Here is a 19,664-nt window from a genome sequence, read left to right as displayed (position 1 = left end):
GCTGCACAGCCAAGACTTTGATAGATTGGAGACAGGTGAAAATTAGACTAAAAGGCTGCCCATACACGAGATTAATCTTTTTTTAATTTGTTCAGACAGTGATCTGAACAAAAGAAGACTAACAGATTCCTCCATCCATACAAAGGTGGACTGAGGAATTCCCCCACCTCCCCCCAAGCTGAGGCATTGTATGATGACAGCGGCAGCCGCCACTATCAGGGTATACTGATCAGTGGCTGCAGTTGACTGTAGCTTCTGATCGTTGGTGAATTTTCTGGCATGTTCCTCTGAGATGTTCTTCTCTTTTGTTGAGCAGGGAAGGACACACACAGATTAAATTTTGATTGTATGGCCAAGCTTAAGAGGGAATCTGGGGGCTTACAACAAGAAGTGTAACTGCACTGATAGTAATTTGCTGTAAAAACATTTCATATATTTATCTAGCACTCCACCAGGCTAGGTCCAGTGCCACATTGGCCATACATTATCTGAAACTTGCTACAAGGGTGGTCATGTTGCCAGTAGGCTGAACAAAACACATTTATATGTGTATGGCCAACTTTAGAGCTTTGGCTGGGTTGAAGGCAGCGGTGCGGGGGGGAGTCACGTGGCTAATGCTGTGAGTTTTACTTCTATACAGGTAAATACAGAAGAATGCATGTTTAATTTTTACCTGCCTAAAGACAGCATTACTGTTTTAAATAAGAGGTAAGACGGAACTCCAATCATGTTCAAAATATTCATCTATTTAAGTTCTGTTCTACCTTTAGATCTGAACAATGTATCAGATGCTGAATGAATGAATTCCAGAGTTTATCAAGACATTTTGCAGGAAAACGTACGGCCATCTGTCCGCCAACTGAAGCTCCGCAGAGGATGAGTGATGCAACAGGACAATGACCCAAAGCATACAAGTAATTTAACAAAACAATGGCTGCAACAGCACAGAATACACCTTCTGGAGTGGCCCAGTCAGAGTCCTGACCTCAACCCAATTGAAATGCTGTGGCATGACCTTAAGAGAGCGATTCACACCAGACATCCCAAGAATATTGCTACACTGAAACAGTTTTGTGAAGAGGAGTGGTCCAAAATTACTCCAGATCGTTGTACAGGTCTGATCTGCAACTACAGGAAACGGTTGAGGTTATTGCTTCCAAAGGAGGGTCAACCAGTTATTAAGTCCAAAGGTTCCCATACTTTTTCCTCCCTGCACTGTGAATGTTTACATGTTATGTGCAATTAAACCATGGCAGAATCTAATGTTTGTGTAGTATTATGTTCAGCAGACTGTGTTCTTCTATTGTTGTGACTTAGATGACGTTCAGAGCACATTTTATGCCCAATTCATGCAAAACTCCACATAATCCCAAGGGGTTCACATACTTTTTCTTGCAACTGTAACTGGAAGTGGGAAAAAAGTAAGTGAAATCCCCTCTTATACTGCTCTCACTGGAAAATTAGCCCACACCTTTGGTGACAACTATAACATTTTGGATTTCCTTTCTGCTCCAGGTGAAGGGAAGGTGAATTTCCCCAGTGGGAACACATACAGCAATAAAAATATGAGAAAAAAATCCATCTCATATCATAACTGTAAAGACCTTAGGGAGAGTACAAGGCCAGTGGCGATACCGTGGAATCAAAGACTAAAAATGGGCAGCACATCAATAAGTAAAGAATTCAGGTCTTAATTGCAATGACAACATAGAAGAAATCAAAACCACCAATGTTTCAGAGACAGGATGGACTCCTTTCTGAAGGTGTCACCAACACCTCTGATCATTTAAGGCTATCCTGTTGATAGAATGAAGTAAGCTATAGTAGAAATGAGAAGGTTAATACTGACTACCACGTCCAACATGAACCATAATCCAACAGTGTAGATAGTATAGGGTAGGATAACCAGCTGGTTATCTTGGTGGTAGAGCCGCTAAGATGGAAGTATGCTAGTGGAGGTAGAAACATGTGCTATTCCACAAAGGTGAGTAGCATAAAGGTATTCCAGCCAGTAAATTCCATTGTTGACAGTACCTGCACACGATTTTATTATGGTGAGTGGCCATTAGGTTGACAAGTTAAGCTTTAACAAAAACTTATTATGACAGTACTTATTACATCATCTTATATCCACCTTGCCGCAGTATAGTTCTGTAAACATAAAACATGGAAATAAACAACTATATCTGTCAATATGCAACAAATGACATCGAGAAGCTGTCACATTATGAATAAATTGGTGTGAAATTCTGATGACAGCCTGTGCATATTCACTAAGTTGAGGGTCAAAGTCCACACAGAGCATGCTAGCTGAATCAGAACACGGGGAGAGTAAATATATGCAAGCTTGCTCTTTCCACCCAGTTCCTTGACATGTAATTCTAGAGTCATCAACATCAATGATGAATAGCTAACGGGAATAAAGGAGAGAGGCGAAGGAGCTAAGCAAGGCCATACAGAATCGGCAAATAGGATATTAAAGTAAATCATGACAAGGTTTTAGTTCTTAATTTTTCATCCCATGATACTTTGAAATGCTTAATCAAATAATAAAAAAATATATAGCATGCGTTTTCTAAAGAAAACAATAGTATAAGCTTGCACTGCTCTGTAGTGTAATCAGCAACATGCATTCTGAATCAGTTGAAGACAAATCTTTATAATAAGCTCTGGACCCTGTCTCATCGTCTTGTCACCTATTTACATCCATTGTTACTAAAGGCCTTGACTCTAACAAGATGAGGGCATTCTCTTACTGAAATGTTCTATGCAGCTGTGTGTTGTATTTTTGGTGTTTTGCACCCAGACAATCTTCACCCCTTATTTCAGGCATTAGCAGATCCTGCCACATGTATTCAGGCAGTTTACTAGGCTGTCAATTATAAAATGTGGCCCACCTACCTCGATGACGTCACTAAAAGTCTGAAATCTAAAGGTGCATGCACGGGGGGTTGATCTAAGGTCTGAAGGTGCATGAACTAGGGATGATATGAGGACTAAAGGTTATATGCATTGGTGCTGATCTGAAGCCTGAAGCTGCAGGAATAGGGGCTGCATTTAGGGCTGAACATATCTTGTATGTGCACCAGTTAACACAGAACTTCACCCAGAGATATTGTTATCCTTCCACTTGCTATTGCCACTGCTACCTTTCATTATCTGACACTTGCCAGATACGTAGCAGGTCTCTGCCAGGTCCTTAGGACCTGCGGCATACCTGCAGATATGTGGGGTATTTCCACACAAACGTGGACATACCATGCCTGATCCTAGCAGAGAACTTTATGGGGCTTTGTGGTTTGTTTGCACATGTGCAGAGATGCCCCAGTGCGTGCACAGATGTGCAAAAACTCTTTGCTACATCCAAACACCTGTGGTATGATTTATCCTGCATTATATTGCAGAGAATCCCAGAAGGCAACAGGGCATGACTTCATTTTGGCCTAGGCCAGAGAGCAGGAGGTGCTGCAGTTCAGCACAACAAAATGTTTTCAACATTTTTATTTATAAAGTAATGGCACTGAATTCTTTAAGCGGGATGAAGGGGTTGTGACGAAAGGTAAAAAATGTTTTCTTGGGTGAATTTTGCTTTAATCAGTTTTTGCACTCATAGTTGCACTGCTAATAGGAAGTTAAACTTGTTAATTATAATGCAATAATAATTTACGACCTTGACTTGCTATTAGCAGTGCAGCTATGAGTGTATAAAGTGAAAACAGAGTATGTGACTGTGTTACACTAGTGAGTAAAAACAAATGTGAAATCAAAATACACTAAGGTCAGAAAATTACTCAAACATGCTTTTATTTGGTTATTTTTTTAAACTTAAACTCCAGGCAAAATGTGATTGTAAATGTTCATATAAACAAACATCATGCTTATCTCATCTGTACAATGGTTTGCAAGGAGCCACCCTGATCCGCCTGGGCTTCTGGCAACTTCACCCTGCTGAATGACCCTATAGCAGGGGCGGACTGACCATTTGGAAACTCGGGCACTGCCCGAGGGCCCATGGTCAGTAGGGGGCCCATGAGATGCCCCTGGTACCTTTTTCATAGGCTTTTTTGAGTTTGGGCAAGGACACAGGGGCCCCATGATCCCCTATTGCCCGGGGGCCCCATGAGTTGTCAGTCCGCCCCTGCCCTATAGTGAGCTGATTGGTATTCTCTGTATGTCAGTGGCAGCCTCACAGCCTCCCTTTGCTGTCTCTGAGCCAACGAGTGAGAGAGCCGAGAGAACCTCAGCTCTCATACACTTCGCTGGATCTAGATTGGGCTAAGGTAAGGTAAGTATAGGAGGGGGGTGGGGGCTGCAGGGAATTCTTTTACAATCACTTGTGCAGGGAAGATCAGCATCTGAACCCAGAAGGAATGGTTGGTCAATCAATCGATCAAAGAAAGGCTCCACAATTGCTGTTATATCTGCAGATGTATCAAAATCCATGGATGAAGGATGACCAGGGTGGCGAGGTGATGGTTGAAAAAAAAAACTGAATCCATTAATCACTTGCCTAGCGGGCAATTCCTGCCCAGGCCAATTTTCAGCTTTCAGCACGGTCACATTTTTAATGACAATTGAGTGGTCATGCAACATTGTACCCATATGACATTTTTAGCATTTCTTTCACACAAATAGAGCTTTCTTTTGGTGGTACTGGGTGTTTTATTTTTTGTGCTATAAACAAAAAAAGCAAAAAAAAAAAGTTTTTCTTTGTTTCTATTATACAATTTTGCAAACAGGTAAATTTTTCTCCTACACTTATCTGCATTGATGAGGCTGCACTGATAGGCAGCACTGATGGGTACTGATAGGCAGCAGTAATGGGCACTGATAGGTGGCATTGATGAGGTGGCACGGATAGGCAGCACTGATGGGCACTGAGAGGCAGCACTGATAGGTGGCACTGATGATGCTGCACTGATATGCAGCAATGATGGGCACTGATAGGCAGCACTGATAGGCGGCACTGACTGGCGGCACTGCTAGGCACTGACTGGTGGCACTGCTGGGTACTGATGGGTGGCACTGCTGGGCACTGGTGGGTGGCACTGCTGGGCACGGGTGGGTGGCAATGCTGGACACAAATCATCAGTGCCCTGATGATCAGTGCCGATCTGCTGACAATTGCCAGTTATCGGCAGTACTTTCCTCACGCTGTTACAGCGTGAGGAAAGTGCAACCAATATCCGGCAACTGCATTTACCCAGTGATCTGCTGTGTCATTGGACACAGCGATCACGGAGATCGCCGGGTGCACGTCTCTGGGGGTGCGCAGGAGGGCGTGTTGTGGGAGGACATCATATGAACCCCTCCCAGAACTGGACAACCGCGCTGTAGCCTTCATGCGGCTATAGCGCGGTTGGCAAGTGGCTAAAGTCCTATAGGAATGTTTCTTATCTATGCTGATGTGATTTCTGTGAGATAATGTAAAAGTCTATGGAGCTGAAATAGCACTGAACCTTTTCCAAAATCGCGCTGTGCTGAGTTGATTAGAAGGCACTATTAAATATAATGTGATTTTCCTTGTCATGCAATTCTGTATACAGGGGTTTGAGAACATCCCACAGGTGCATTGCATTTTTTATGCATTTTTGTTGTGGTTTCAATTCACTCCAAAGGAGGGATGTGTTTTAGATTTTTTTTTACCAGACCAAACCTGCACCAAAAGTACAGCAAGCAGGATTTTTTTAACCTCAGCTGAAGCTCAAAGGACCAGTGTGATGAGCTACATAGGATTTAAAGGGATGCTGCTTTCTTCCACTTTTTTTAACTGAAGAACACACCAAAAGCGGATCAGTGTGGAAGAAGCCTTAGGGGGCAATTACTTTTTCACATAGGGCCAGGCAGGTTTGGACAGCTTTTTTCCCTTAATAAATGTAATCATTATTCAAAAACTACATTTTGTATTTACTCTTTGTGTAATATTAAAACTTGTTTGATGACCTGACTCATTTAAGAGTCGCAAATATGCAAAAGCATAAAAAATCAGCTAGGGGGCAAATACTTTTTCACAGCACTGTATGTCATTTTTGCGGTTTCCTATAGTGCCACTATAAATGTAATCAGTGGACCTTGGTGAGCTGATGTATATACCTCACCTTAATGCCAGTTTAAATAGTAACAGTATACTAAAATCTAACTAGTGAGTATAATTTTCTAGTAGTCAATTTACACACTTTAGTACATTTCACACTCTTCTTGGGTTTCTTATTCTAGTATGTGTTAATGGGAATGGCTGGTATAAATACATACATACAAAAGATACATTATATTATATTTAGTGTTAATATAATAATGATGTTCTCAGTTTGCAAGCAGTGAACAAATTAAACTGTAGTGTTTAGTTTCTGCAGAATAAGGTGAGACTAAGGGGAATCCCAGGAATGGATAATAACGTTAGACAACCTATGTAAGTCACCAATGAAATATGTAGAAAAATTGTGTTTAAAAGGAAATAATATGCTGAACAACATGTGAAGCTGCTACAAAAGCATACAGTTATTTTGCTAAAAATATCAAGTTACCACAAAAACAGCTTTGCTCACTGCTAAACAGAATGCATGGCAACCCTTTAGGAATTAAAGCATATCTAACCCCCCCAAAAAAAATATATGTTATACTTCAGCTTACCAGTCCCAGTCCTTAGATGTTTTGAGTTTTTATTTTTATTTTTTAGGCTTTCTTCCTTTATTTTCACCTGGTAATCCTTTAACTAACACACTACCTGTCTCTGGATCAGTGTTTCTCAACCATGGTGCCATCTGGGTTTTCCCAGGGTGCCACGGGCACAGGACACGGACTTTCCTCAATCAGCATCACGATTTATCATGGTGTGTCTGGGCCGGCGGCTGGCACCGCAAGATCCAATGACACTCTAGGGCCAGGACGCATGGCATCATTCATTGCTACAGTGATGGCTGCTGGCTCACCCGCACTATGGCAATACATTACTCTGATGCAGGACAGGAGGCAAGCAGGACCACCTTCAGCAATCAGAAGGCGGAAGTTAACCTCCTCCACTCCCCCCCACCTCCCTCCCTCTGCCATACTGCTGGAGCCAAAAGGTAGGGCTCTGATGTGAGCAGCGGACTATGTGATTGGGGGGACTCTGCGTGACCAGAAGGCTTTGTGATGAGGGGGGCTCGATGTAATGGAGGACTCTATAGTGATGGGGTGGAGGGGATCTATGCTATGAAAGGGAGGTTCTGATGTGATGGAGGGGGCTCACTTATAGGGAGCTGTTGATGTATAGAGGGGCCCCCAGACATAATGGGGAAACTAAAGTGATGGTAGACCTTTGATGTGAAGAGGGCTCTGATGAGATATGAGACCCTCTAACATGATGGGGGGGACATCTGACATGAAGTGAGGGAGACTCTGATGTAATGAGGGGACATCTGATGTGAAGGTGGGCTCTGATTTGATGAGAGGATGCTTCCGATGTGAAGTTAATCTCACCTGTCTGGCTCTGTGCATTGTCCTAGGCCAGGGGTGGGCAAACTTTTTGACTTGAGGGCCGCAATGGGTTCATATATTGGACCCGGGGGCCGGACCAAGAGTAGATGAATGATGTGTATGTGTCATCCATAGTAAGTATAGTAATATTCCCCCATAGTAAGCATAGTAATTAATCCCCCATATAGTAATTCATCCCCCATAGTAATTCATCCCCCATATAGTAATTCATCCCCCATAGTAATTCATCCCCCATATAGTAATTCATCCCCCATAGTAATTCATCCCCCATAGTAATTCATTCCCCATATAGTAATTCATCCCCCATAGTAATTCATCCCCCATATAGTAATTCATCCCCCATAGTAATTCATCCCCCCCATAGTAATTCATCCCCCGTATAGTAATTCATCCCCCATAGTAATTCATCCCCCATAGTAATTCATCCCCCATATAGTAATTCATCCCCCATAGTAATTCATCCCGCATATAGTAATTCATCCCCCCTATAGTAATTCATTCCCCATATTAATTCATCCCCCATATTAATTCATCCCTCATATAGTATTTCATCCCCCACAGTACTATTCCCCCCCAAGTAGTAAGCCAAGTTCCCCCTGTGTCAATTCACTTACCTTTGCTCTGCGTGTTCCTCTCGCCGTGTTCCCGCGCCGTTCCGGTCTTCAGGGCGGACTGTGAGAGGAGCCTAGCTCCCCTCATGTTCCTCACGCTGCCCCGCCTACACACATTCTGACAGCCGATGTTTGCCACGCTCCGCGGGCCGGATTAAAAGGTCCGCCGGGCCGTATATGGCCCGCGGGCTGTAGTTTGCCCATTGCAGTCCTAGGCTAAGGTTTCCCACTGATAATTATCATTTACATTTTATACATTTTAGTCTGGGGTTCCTCCAGGATTTTGTAGACTTTGAAAGGGTGCTATGACTAAAAAAAAGACTGTGCACCGCTGCTCTGGATGACTACATTTACTCCTCCTCTATCCACTATATTGTATGCACGAAAGGCAGCCATTGTTGCCTCTCAAGCAGGACCAATAACATATCTATTTTTTTTTTTATCCCCATTACATTGAGACTGATAGGATTAGTAGTTTACATACGGAAGATAACTTTTTTTTGTCCTTGGTGCAGCTCCGAGGAAGTGACAAGGTGACAGGTTATGAGAACTGTGTAATTCTGGGTTTTCCATCAATGGATCAACCAAAGCAAACATAGAAGAAGAATCTCCCCAATATGCTCACAGAAAGTAAAAAACAAATGAGACAATCCTTTCCTGCTCTATTAAAAAAATAAATAAATCCTTAAGATATTCTAATACAAAAAATATGATACACCAAGGATAAGGATAGTTGTCCAGTCTGAGCAGCTTTTCTAAAAAATGCATCTAAAAAAATGCATGTGTGTTCATTCATGGAAATCCGTCATTCAGATAACATTGCCTACTTTTACACCATGGAGCTATTCCATACATATTAGTATGCTTATCATTGACTCTGGATTATTGTCTTCTCACTGTGTACTCACTGTATAAGCCTTGCTCTTGCTACTGAGAATTTTTGAAATGCCAAAATCTCCTATCTTGACAATCATCTGATGTTTATCCAGCAGGATGTTCTGGGTTTTCAGGTCCCGATGAAGAATGAGCTTATTGTGCACATGATGGAGAGCAAGGAGGATCTGGACGAAGAAGTGCAGGATAGTGTCTTCATCTAGAAGGGAATTACAGCGTTTTTGGATGTATTCAGCTAAAGTGCCACCTGCAAAACAAGAATGCCATATTACTTTCTAATCATTTCTGTGAAAATGTTTTTTTATCTGCTAAATCAAGTTGTAAAAGCTTACAGTCTAAAAGAAAACCATAAGATTTTCCAGTGAAAATGCAAACCTAGATGTTATTAAAATTTCCGAAGACATTTCAACTCATAATTGCATGCTCAGCCACATTTTTCATAATCATAATTTGTACACAGATTTCTAGATTCACCCTCTGCTATGCAGAGCAATACAAAGCAGTGTGCTGGAGATTACAGGAGAGAGATCTGTATTGTTTACATATAACCCTCTCCCCCCGTCAGTGATAATTGGCGATTGCTGGGTGCTGGCATGGAATCTCCAGCCGGGACCCGGTGAGCGACAGCTGAAGTCGCCAATGGTGGCGCTGATAGGGCGCGTCCCCTACCCGGAAATGCAAAATCACGTATATATACATACATGATTTTGCGCAGCCTTGTCACCCTGTAGCAGTATTTCTGCTATAGGGCAGCGGGCAAGCGGTTAATGTGTCCACAGACATGATACGGCAATCTGGGACAAAGGAAAGCTCCTGACCCCAGCACATAGTAGATGTCTGGGGAAAGAACAATCAGGCAGTTTAGGAAATATGTCAAATCAATGCTGATCCTCCCTGGGATAAGCAGCAGCAAATGTTCCCCTTTTTGGTGCTGGCAAGCTTCACAGGTACTAATGTGCAGTCAGATTGTACCTGCTTGGCAGCCTACAGTATATGGTCACCTCAAGGCATACTCACTGCTGACATCCACATATTCACCCATTAAACAGGAACTTCACTCTTATCTTAAAGATAAAACAAAGGCATCATTAGAAATGTTTAGTATTGAAGACGTCAAATCCAGAATTCAAGGTTTCTTTGTTATCGAAAAATTGATGACCGTGTTGGAGGACAAACACGACAGGCTACTTTCGTTCTGACAGCTGTGGTTAGACTATCAACCGATCTCCTGCTTTACTCCAGCTTTAATCGAAGTCTATATGGCCCCCCTTTTTCCAGCTCCTCATGGGATGGGAACATACAGTAGCTGTGGTTCCCCTGTGGCGAGACTCTCCTACCCTTTCCCTTCTACCCCGTCTTTTATCTTTGTTCTTCTTCCTCTGACTCTTCTTTTCTCCACTCTGACGAGGGGTTTTTCCCCGCACTACCTCCATCCTTTTGGTTGTATTTTTCTTTCTTTGCAAGTTCACCCGGTCATTGCACTCCTGATAGCTCTTGCACTTAAACTGACTTGTTCATTTTTTTGAATAGATACCATTTTTTATATATATAAGTGATTTGGGGATCCTTTTTATTTCTATCGGACTAGGTTGCACGACCTTCAGTGAGTTGCACGGATTTGCCTTCTTACGATCTATATGCTAAACTATATCATAATATCGCTACTACATATGCCCTTGTATGAAGACATACCAACTAGGGCTGCACTGATATTTCAGCAGCCGAAACATATTGTACAAGCAAAGTTTTATCGGCATTTTGCCAATAGGAAAAAAGGTGAAAATACATGCAAAGTCACGACTCATAGACTTCCATGCAAAAACGCCCCCTAATGACCTCAATATAAAATTGCGTCTCATATAGACTTTCATGCAAAGTTACATCCACATTGACTTCAATGCAAAAAAGCCCCCTAGTGACTTCAATGCCAAATCCTGTCTCATAGACGTTCATGCAAAACTCACCCTAGCGACCTCAATACAAAATCATGTCTTAGACTTTGATGCAAAGTCTCATTCTATAGACTCTATATCAAAAATGTCCTCTAGTGTCTTCAATGCAAAATTGGCAGCCACATGAATTAATGTTTTTTAAAAATTTTAAAATTGTCCGTTTTGGTTTTCGGCCAAGTGTATCCTGAATTTTCAGTTTTGATACCAGAATTTTCATTTCTGTGCACCACTAATACCAACTATATACTACTGTTATGCTAATGGCCCCTGCATGGGTTTATACCTTCGTTCTTCTACACGGATACTTTTTCTTGATCGTTAAAATGAATGTTCTCTCTCTACGTTTGCATTTGATACCTCAATAAAGCTCCTTTGGAACCAGAAATATGTAGTAATGACAATCTACAAACAAATACTTAGAGATAACTGCAGGCATTTTATTCTTCGCATGCCTTATTTTTCTTTTCCTCTCCACTCTTCTCTTGGTGGCCAAATTTCACTAATGGCAGAAGAATCCATCTCCTATTACTTCTTATGCCTCCTAGACCATGTGACCGTGAGGGGGAAGACACTGGGGATGAAGTCTTCCCAGGGTGCATCTGTAAGGCCCTTGCTACATCCCCAGTGCCTCACTCAATCAGGAAATGGAAAAACTGTAATTAACTAATGAATGTTAAAAGATTTCATACCAAAAAGCAGAACTCTATGCTGATGTGATTTTTCGAGGAAGGGGGGAAAGGTGTGTTTTAATAAAATTGGTACTTATGAACTAAAGCCAAGGTGGAACTGTTTTTACTTTATACATTATAGTGGCAAGGCCTGAGCTGTCACTAATAGACAAGATGAGGCCACATTCCTGTAATCACTGAAGAATATGTATTACAAAACAATGAATGACCTTCCTTATGTCAACAATCTGAGTCACTCTGTTTTCTGACCTGAATTTACATAAGCAGCTGGTTTCGGTCCTGTTATCAGATTACAATAAAAGTAACAAAGCAGCATACACAGAAAAGGAAAACAAGTGAGGTACTTTCAGCTGGGTGTGACCAATGGGGGTGATACATAAATGAAGGAATAAGAATTATACACAGAACAGATGATAAACCAAAGATCAGCTTATTAACTAGGATAGCAAAGATTTTTCACTGGATTTCAGCTCAGGATTTCAGGGTTATGAAGACAATTACATTTAGGCCCCATGTACACAGGACACTTCTGAACGATGGAAACTGACTGCTGGAAAACGTAGGTTAAAAAATGTCTGTTAAGCCGCGTTTGCATAATGCGTTATGTGCGTTTGCATTTAGAAGCCTTTTTTACAGATAACCACAGGAGAACCTCCCAAATGCCCAGAATACACTGATAATTGCTAAATTATTAACTATTTCAGACTGTTTCAGAGAAATACAGAGAGTAGAAGCAGAGACAGCAGTATGTGTTGAGAATAGCTTAGGTGTGAGTTGCTCATTAACATTTCTTTTGTTTCCAAGGGTGGGAAGGTGTCTGGTGGAGTGAGTCATTAACCGTTTCAATACCGTGCAATTTTACACCTTCCTGCCCAGGCCATTTTTCAGGTTTCAGCGCTCTCACACTTTGAATGACAATTGCACGGTCATACAACACTGTACCCAAACTAAAATTTTATCATTTTTTTCACACAACTAGAGCTTTCTTTTGGTGGTATTTAATCACCGCTGGGGTTTTTATTTTTTGCTAAATTAACAAAAAAAGACCAAAAATTTTGAAAAAAAAACACATTTTTCTTTGTTTCTGTTATAAAAGTTTACAAATAAATAATTGTTCTTCATAAATTTAGGCCGAGATGTATTCTGCTACATGTCTTTGGTGAAAATAACCCAAATTAGGATGTATTTTTTAGTTTGTAGGAAAGTTATAGAGTTCACAAACTATGGTATAGATCTGAAAATTTATCAATCCTGAAGTACTGACGGCCAATCTACTTTCTTGAGGTCCAAGAATGTCAGAATAGTACAGATATCCCCAAATGACCCCTTTTTGTAGAGTAGACAGTCCGACGTACTTCATAAGAGGCATGGCGAGTTTTTTGAAGTTGTATTTTTTTGTCATAATTTTTCCAAAAATGAAAAAATGAAAAAAATTATTTTCACTATTTTTTTTTTACATACTGTCACCAGTGCAGTACAGCGTCATCATATAACTGGCATGGCGGTGAACAGGGACACTGACTGGTGACAGTATGAAAAAAAAAAAATATATATATTTTTTTTATTTTTATAGTATATTTAATTTTTTATTACATTTTTTTTTAAGATTTCTTTTCATATTTTACTATGACCAAAATAGTACAATGTTACCATAGTAACATTGTACTACTTTGGGGAAGTGATCAGTATTTCTTTTTTTTTACACAATTTGCTTATAGCAAAGAATTACTTTGCTATAAGCAAGCATTTACCTGAATGAAATCGATTCATTCAGCTTTTTTTTTTTTTTTTTGTGCTTAGCTGTGATTTGGTCACAGCTAATCACATGACATGTGCATGTGATTAGCTGTGACCATTCACAGCTAGGCACTAGTATACAATGGATGGCATCATGAATGAAGCCATCCATGTATACAACTGTCATGTGACCTGCTGTGATTGGTCACAGCAGGTCACATGGTACCAGCAACGGGAGGATCAGTCATCGGCCGTGTCCGAGGTGCACGGCCGCCGACAGATCGCACTGCTGCGCCGCTCTGCACTAGCGCAAACGGCGCATGTGCGGGAGCACGCCAAATGGCGTGCACCCAATATGGAGGAGCACATCTGAAGCCGCCAAACGGCCATTGGCCGGGCGGCTAATGGTTAAGGCCACCTGGCAGGGGGTCTTCATGAGGAATTTGAGGTGTGAATGGTCATTAACATATCTTTTGTTTCCATGGGTGGGAGAGGTCTGAGGTGTGAATTGGTCATTACAATGTGTGACAAGCTTGGTAGGAACATCCTGTGTTAAGTGTTTTGTCCATCTGAGTACCCTGAAAACTCTTTGCATGCATTTTTCATGATGAAAAAAAGGCTCTAGACAGCATCGGAAACTGGAAGAGTTAAAAAAAAAATTTAAAACGCAAACACTTCTAAACACGATTTGCCACGTTTACATGCGTTTTGAGTTTGAAACGCTGATAAAATCGACTGCTGAACGCAAGTTTTCTGCATTCAAAAAAAACGACTGTAAACTCAAATGCCTGTAAACGACTGTAAACGAAGATGTGTACATGGACACATAGGAAAACATTAGGGTGAGTTCAGGGGCTCCTGAAAAAAAAACGCTGAACAGCTCCTAAACGTGAGTTTATCAGCTGCAGTGCACATGAGCCCTTATAGGCTAAATTGCACAAAGGACTTTGGTCTTGTGTCAACAGAATCACTTCTGTATCAGTATGAGACACTTCTGTGATCATTCAGAATTCACTTACACGAGTATATGACCTGCAGTTTACCTCCTTCTGACCTGCTTAAAGTGGATTTTGTATTCTCATAGCAAAACCCACTAGTAGTGAATAAAAGCCTGTCGACACAGGTTCTATGGCTAAAGTGATACTAAAGATTCCGATTAACAATAAATAACAAATGTTATACTTACCTGCTCTGTGTAATGGTTTAGCACAAAGCAGTCTCGATCCTCCTCTTCAGGGTCCCCAGCCAGCGCTCCTGGCTCCTCCCTTCTGCTGGGTGCCCCCAGATCAAGCTGCCAGCTCTGGGGGCATTCATGCGTGCTCGCTCCCAGACCACCTCTGTTATTCTATAGGACACACAGAGTGCAGCTTGGCCCCTTCCCCTGGTCCCTCCTCACTGGCTGTGATTGACAGCAGTGGGAGCCAATGAGGAGGGAGGGACCTGGGAAAGTTATTGCTCTCATGCACATCACTGGATCGAGATTGGGCTCAGGTAAGTAATAGGAGGGGGGCTGCACACACAAGATTTTTTTTTACCTTCATGCATAGAATGTATGAAGGTAAAAAACCTTAAGCCTTAAGTTCACATGCATGGCTGGGGAAGGCAGCTAACACACATGGTTAATCCTTGTTTTTATCACCCCCGAATGCCTACCTACAATATGACAAGGCAGTCACTCAGGCCTGTTTGCATTGCCGAAGTTATTACGATGCTTTGATTCTCAATGTAGCAATTTTAATTCAGCATGTTGGGTTTGATAGGCAGCTCCCGCCTGTCAAAAACACCCACTGAAATCAAATGGACTGTGCCGCAACTGCATGTCAAACACAGCTATGGAGGTTGCAGCAGGGAGATTCAATGTACAGTGGCTAAATGGTTAGCAGTTCCGCCTGGCAGTACTAGGGTCGTAGGTTCGTTTCCCCACCACGGCACCACCTGCCTGGAGCTTGCATGTTCTCCCTGTGCCTGCATGGGTTTCCTCCGAATACTCCGGTTTCCTCCCACACTCCAAAGACATGCAGGTAGGTTAATTGGATCCTGTCTAAATTGTCCCTAGTATGTGTATGTATGAATGTGAGTTAGGGACCTTAGATTGTACGCCCCTTGAGGGTTAGGGACTGATGTGAATGTACAATATATATGTAAAGCACTGCGTAAATGGGCGGAGCTATATAAGTACCTGAAATAAATAAATAATGTAAAATTCCCATTGGGGGAAAAAAACTGGCCTTCACAAGGCAGCAGTATGAATGTAAACCAGCTTTAAACTGACGCTGAAAAAGCAATCCACCACAGATCAGTTTTCAGAAGGTCAGCAGAGTCTGCCGCTTGTGTGAATGAGCCCTAAAGGTATCAGCATTTCCATATAGGTCTATACATTGCATGACATTAAGTGCAGGATCTAGCTGCCAATTTTCCTAAAGAACGATCATGGTACAAACATTAATGTGCTCATTTGTGCCTATGTAGAAGGGGAGCACTGTACAGACTATAAACTTGTAAAGATGAGACATAGTTTGCCCTTACAAGCCTATAGGCAGCTTTAGGTATGTAACCAATGAGTTGGCAACCTTGATGTGGGAGCTAAAACAGGCCATTCAACATGTTGGAATTGAGCCTTCCTTCCCAATCTGAACACTGGATAAAGGCTTATACAGCATTGGTAATATTTTGTCAAACCAAGGATTCTATTCTAGTCAAGCTGACCTATAGCATATTAGAGGTGAAATTAAATCATGAACTTGTTTACGTCTCATACATACTGGGCATTTAACCCTGGTGCATGAGGTTCCAGCATTGGATGTTCAGATCACAAGCAACCTGTGTTCAATGGCTCTGGGTGCATACTACCCTAAATGTAAGTACCGCTGGGTGCACCATCCCGCCGCAGCAGCCACCAGCCCCTTACAGAGTTTGACAGGCTGCTGACAGTGGGGCAGGGCAGTAAACCTGTGCCCCCACCCGCTACTAAATGCTGGAGCCTCGTGCAGAGGGGCTAAATGCTGAGTGTACTAATGTGTACTGTGTCTACCTTTCCCCATGTCACTGCTGTAGGGCTTTTATTGCACCCTGTGACATCACCAGGCTTGTAACATTCTTGCAGGGGCAGCTGTTGGAAGCTCAGTTCCTATTGATGTAAACATGCCTACAGAACTGCTTCTCAAAACAGCCCTTCCCTACATACAGGGAGAGATTCACTAAAACAGGAGAGTGCAAAATCTGGAGCAACTCTGCACAGAAACCAATCAGCTTCCAGGTTCTATTGGTAAAGCTTGCTGAACAAACTGAAGTTAGAAGCTGATTGGCTACTATACACATCAGCACCAGATTTTGAGTGCACCAGTTTTAGTAAATCTCCCTCACAGTGCGTGAACAGGAGTCAAAGCAGGAACATTGCTTTGCTGGAAATAAATCAATGTATACATGTGGAGTGGAGTGGAGTGGAGAGGGGTGGATGATAAATGGAGTTCAGTAGTCAAGCAGGCAGGGATGACAACGCTGGCTGGAATTTCTATGCAGAAAAGGCACGGTGTTGTCAGCTCAAACAGGAAGTTAGGTGCACACTTGATTTCTGGCAGATCAACAAATACTTTCATGTATTTTTAGAATTTTTAAACATACCTATTTACAACTTAAATGCGCAAACATGATTTACAAAAACTTAGAAAGTGTTTAAAGCAGGGCCTGAAATTTCCACTCGCCTGCTCGCCAATGGGAAGTGGAAATTATGACGGGGGCGAGTGTGCCCCCCAGGGCCGTCTTGCTGAGCAGGCTCGGAGCTCAGGCCGGATCTGTCATTGGCACTGGGAGCCGTCAGACTGCTCAATAGCTGATCGCAGTGAAAGCAAAGCAAGGAGTGTGTGCTGTGCTCTCTGCTTCCCCCTAGAGTGCAGTACCTGGCTCTGTGAGTGAACAACGAAGTACTGCAACTTTTTATGGGGGGGGGTGGGTGGGTGGGTGTGTGTGTACGTGTACATGTGTGTGTGTTTGTGTATGCATGTACAATTGTACATGTGTGTGTGTATGTACATGTGTGTATCTGTACATGTGTCTGCGTGTATGTACATGTATTTGTGTGTGTGCATGTGTCTGTGTGTATGTACATATGTCTGTTTATGTATGTTCATGTGTCTGTGTGTATGTACATGTGTCTGTGCGTGTGTATTTCTGTGTATGTACATGTATCTGTGTGTATGCGTGTCTGTATGTGCCCGTGTGTGTATACATGTGTCTGTATGTGTGTACATGTTTCTGTGTGTGTATGTGTGTATGTACATGTCTGTGTGTGTGTACAGGTGTCTCTGTTTGTGTGTGTACGTGTCTGTATGTGTGTGTACATGTGTCTCTGTGTGTGTGTGTGTACATGTTTCTGTGTGTGTATGTACGTCTGTGTGTGTGTACATGTGTCTCTGTGTGTGTACATGTTTCTGTGTGTGTATGTACATGTCTGTGTGTGTGTACAGGTGTCTCTGTTTGTGTGTGTTTGTTGGTGGTGAGTAACTCTAAGGCCTGGCTAGTAGCTCAAGACTTGAAATTTTAAGCCCCGGTTTAAAGCCTCCTAGAAGCTGTAACTAAACTTGCTGGCTGGCATTCTGGCATTGCTAAATGAATTGAACAATAAGGTTTGTGTACGCAGCAGAGGCAATGAGAAAAATCTGTGCTCTTACAGCAATCAGCATACATATAACATCAACAATTCTCCCGTTATATTGTAAAGCGCTGAGCAAACTGTTGGCGCTATATAAATCCTGTATAATAACAAAGACCTGGTCAGGAAAAATAATTATTGGTAGATATTTTCTAATTTCAGAGAAATATTTAAGTCTTTCAGCATATGGTTTTTCATCCATAAGCATTCCAGATGTAGTAGTTAAGGAGGTGACAGAGGTTGATGACAAGCTTTGTTGAAAAATAAAGGTATTCATGGACGGGCAATAGATAAGTAGGCCTTGTACGTGACGGCATCGCCTGCTTGTCCCCGGAAACATCTTTTAACACTAGATGCTGTGGCAATGTAGAACGAACTGCTTTTTAGTGAAAGTGGTGAGCTGACAATTTCCAGATCTCTGCTATTCCTTACTAAGTGCCAGTTGTTCTATATTTTATATTCTCGTAAACCATATCTAAATTCTCAAACAATACTTTAGTATATTTTAGCTTACCAATCTTCAGATGAGGTGGTCACATTAGTTTCTCTTTAAAGGCCATTTTTGCTGTATTTTCATCTGGTGACCCCGTCGGTAACAAATTTCCAATTTCCCAGTACTACAACACTCACTCACTGTACTGTATCTACAGAGCAGCACCACTGTCACCCTATCGCAGGACTACAGAACACCTTCCTCTCTTCTCTTCTTGCACGTTTTGAGCCTAGTAAACTTTTGGCTTTCTGTGTAGGCCTATTCCAGAACTGCCACTAACAATAATTAAATTGGTCACGTTATTAGTGAAAATCGGGACATTGTATACCTATTCACAGGTGTTACGTGTACCCTGAATCATACAAAGAATTCGAACCCTTGTATACAGCGGGTAAAATAAGTATTGAACACATCACCATATTTCTCAGTAAATATATTTCTAATAGTGCTATTGACATGAAATGTTCACCACATATCAGTAACAACCCATGTAATCCATACATACAAAGAAACCAAAACAAACAAGTTCAGATTTAAGTTATGTGTAATAAAATAGAATGACCAGGGAAAAAGTATTGAATACATGAAGAAAGGGAGGTGCAAAGAGGCATGGAAAGCTAAGACACTAGCTGAAATCTATCAGTAATTAGAAAGCAATCCTGCCCCTTGTCAGTGCAAATTAATATCAACTGGTTTAGTCTTAACTGATGGCCTACAAAAAGGTGTCTCATTATCAAGGTGTCACAGAAGAAACATCTCATGAGTAAAACCAAAGAGCTCTCTCAAGACTTTCCCTACCTTACTGTTGCAAACCATACTGATGGCATTGGGTACAGAAGGATTTCTAAACCTCTGAATGTTCCAGTGAGCACTGTTGGGGCCATAATCCGAAACTGGAAAAAAAACATAATTTCACCATAAACCGGCCACAACCAGATGCTCCTCGCAAGATTTCTGACAGAGAAGTGGAAAGAATATTCAGAAGAGTTGTCCAAGAGCTAAGGACCACTTGTGGAGAGCTTCATAAAGACTTGGAATTACCAGGTATTATTATTATTATACAGGATTTATATAGCGCCAAGAGTTTGCTCAGCGCTTTACAATATAACGGGAGACAATACAGTAACAATACAGTTCAATACAAGAGGGTTAGGAGAGCCCTGC

The 19,664-nt window shown here is 41.8% G+C and overlaps 1 protein-coding gene across 1 annotated transcript in view; it reads right to left on the bottom strand.

Annotated features, from left to right (window-relative positions):
• NEK8 (NIMA related kinase 8) overlaps window positions 1-19,664 on the bottom strand; it is a 108,551-nt gene that overhangs the window by 74,900 nt on the left and 13,987 nt on the right. The window contains exon 3 of the mRNA XM_089682987.1: window positions 8,996-9,228. Coding sequence (XP_089539113.1) covers window positions 8,996-9,228 — 233 coding nt within the window. The remainder of the gene's footprint in view (window positions 1-8,995; window positions 9,229-19,664) is intronic.

This window comes from Staurois parvus, unplaced genomic scaffold (genome assembly GCF_062004578.1).
Source record: "Staurois parvus isolate SC_StPar_1 unplaced genomic scaffold, SC_StPar_1.0 ptg000299l, whole genome shotgun sequence".
NCBI classification, from domain to species: domain Eukaryota; kingdom Metazoa; phylum Chordata; class Amphibia; order Anura; family Ranidae; genus Staurois; species Staurois parvus.
Note: the sequence above shows the minus strand (reverse complement) of the source record. Positions and strands in the feature narration are given on the sequence as shown.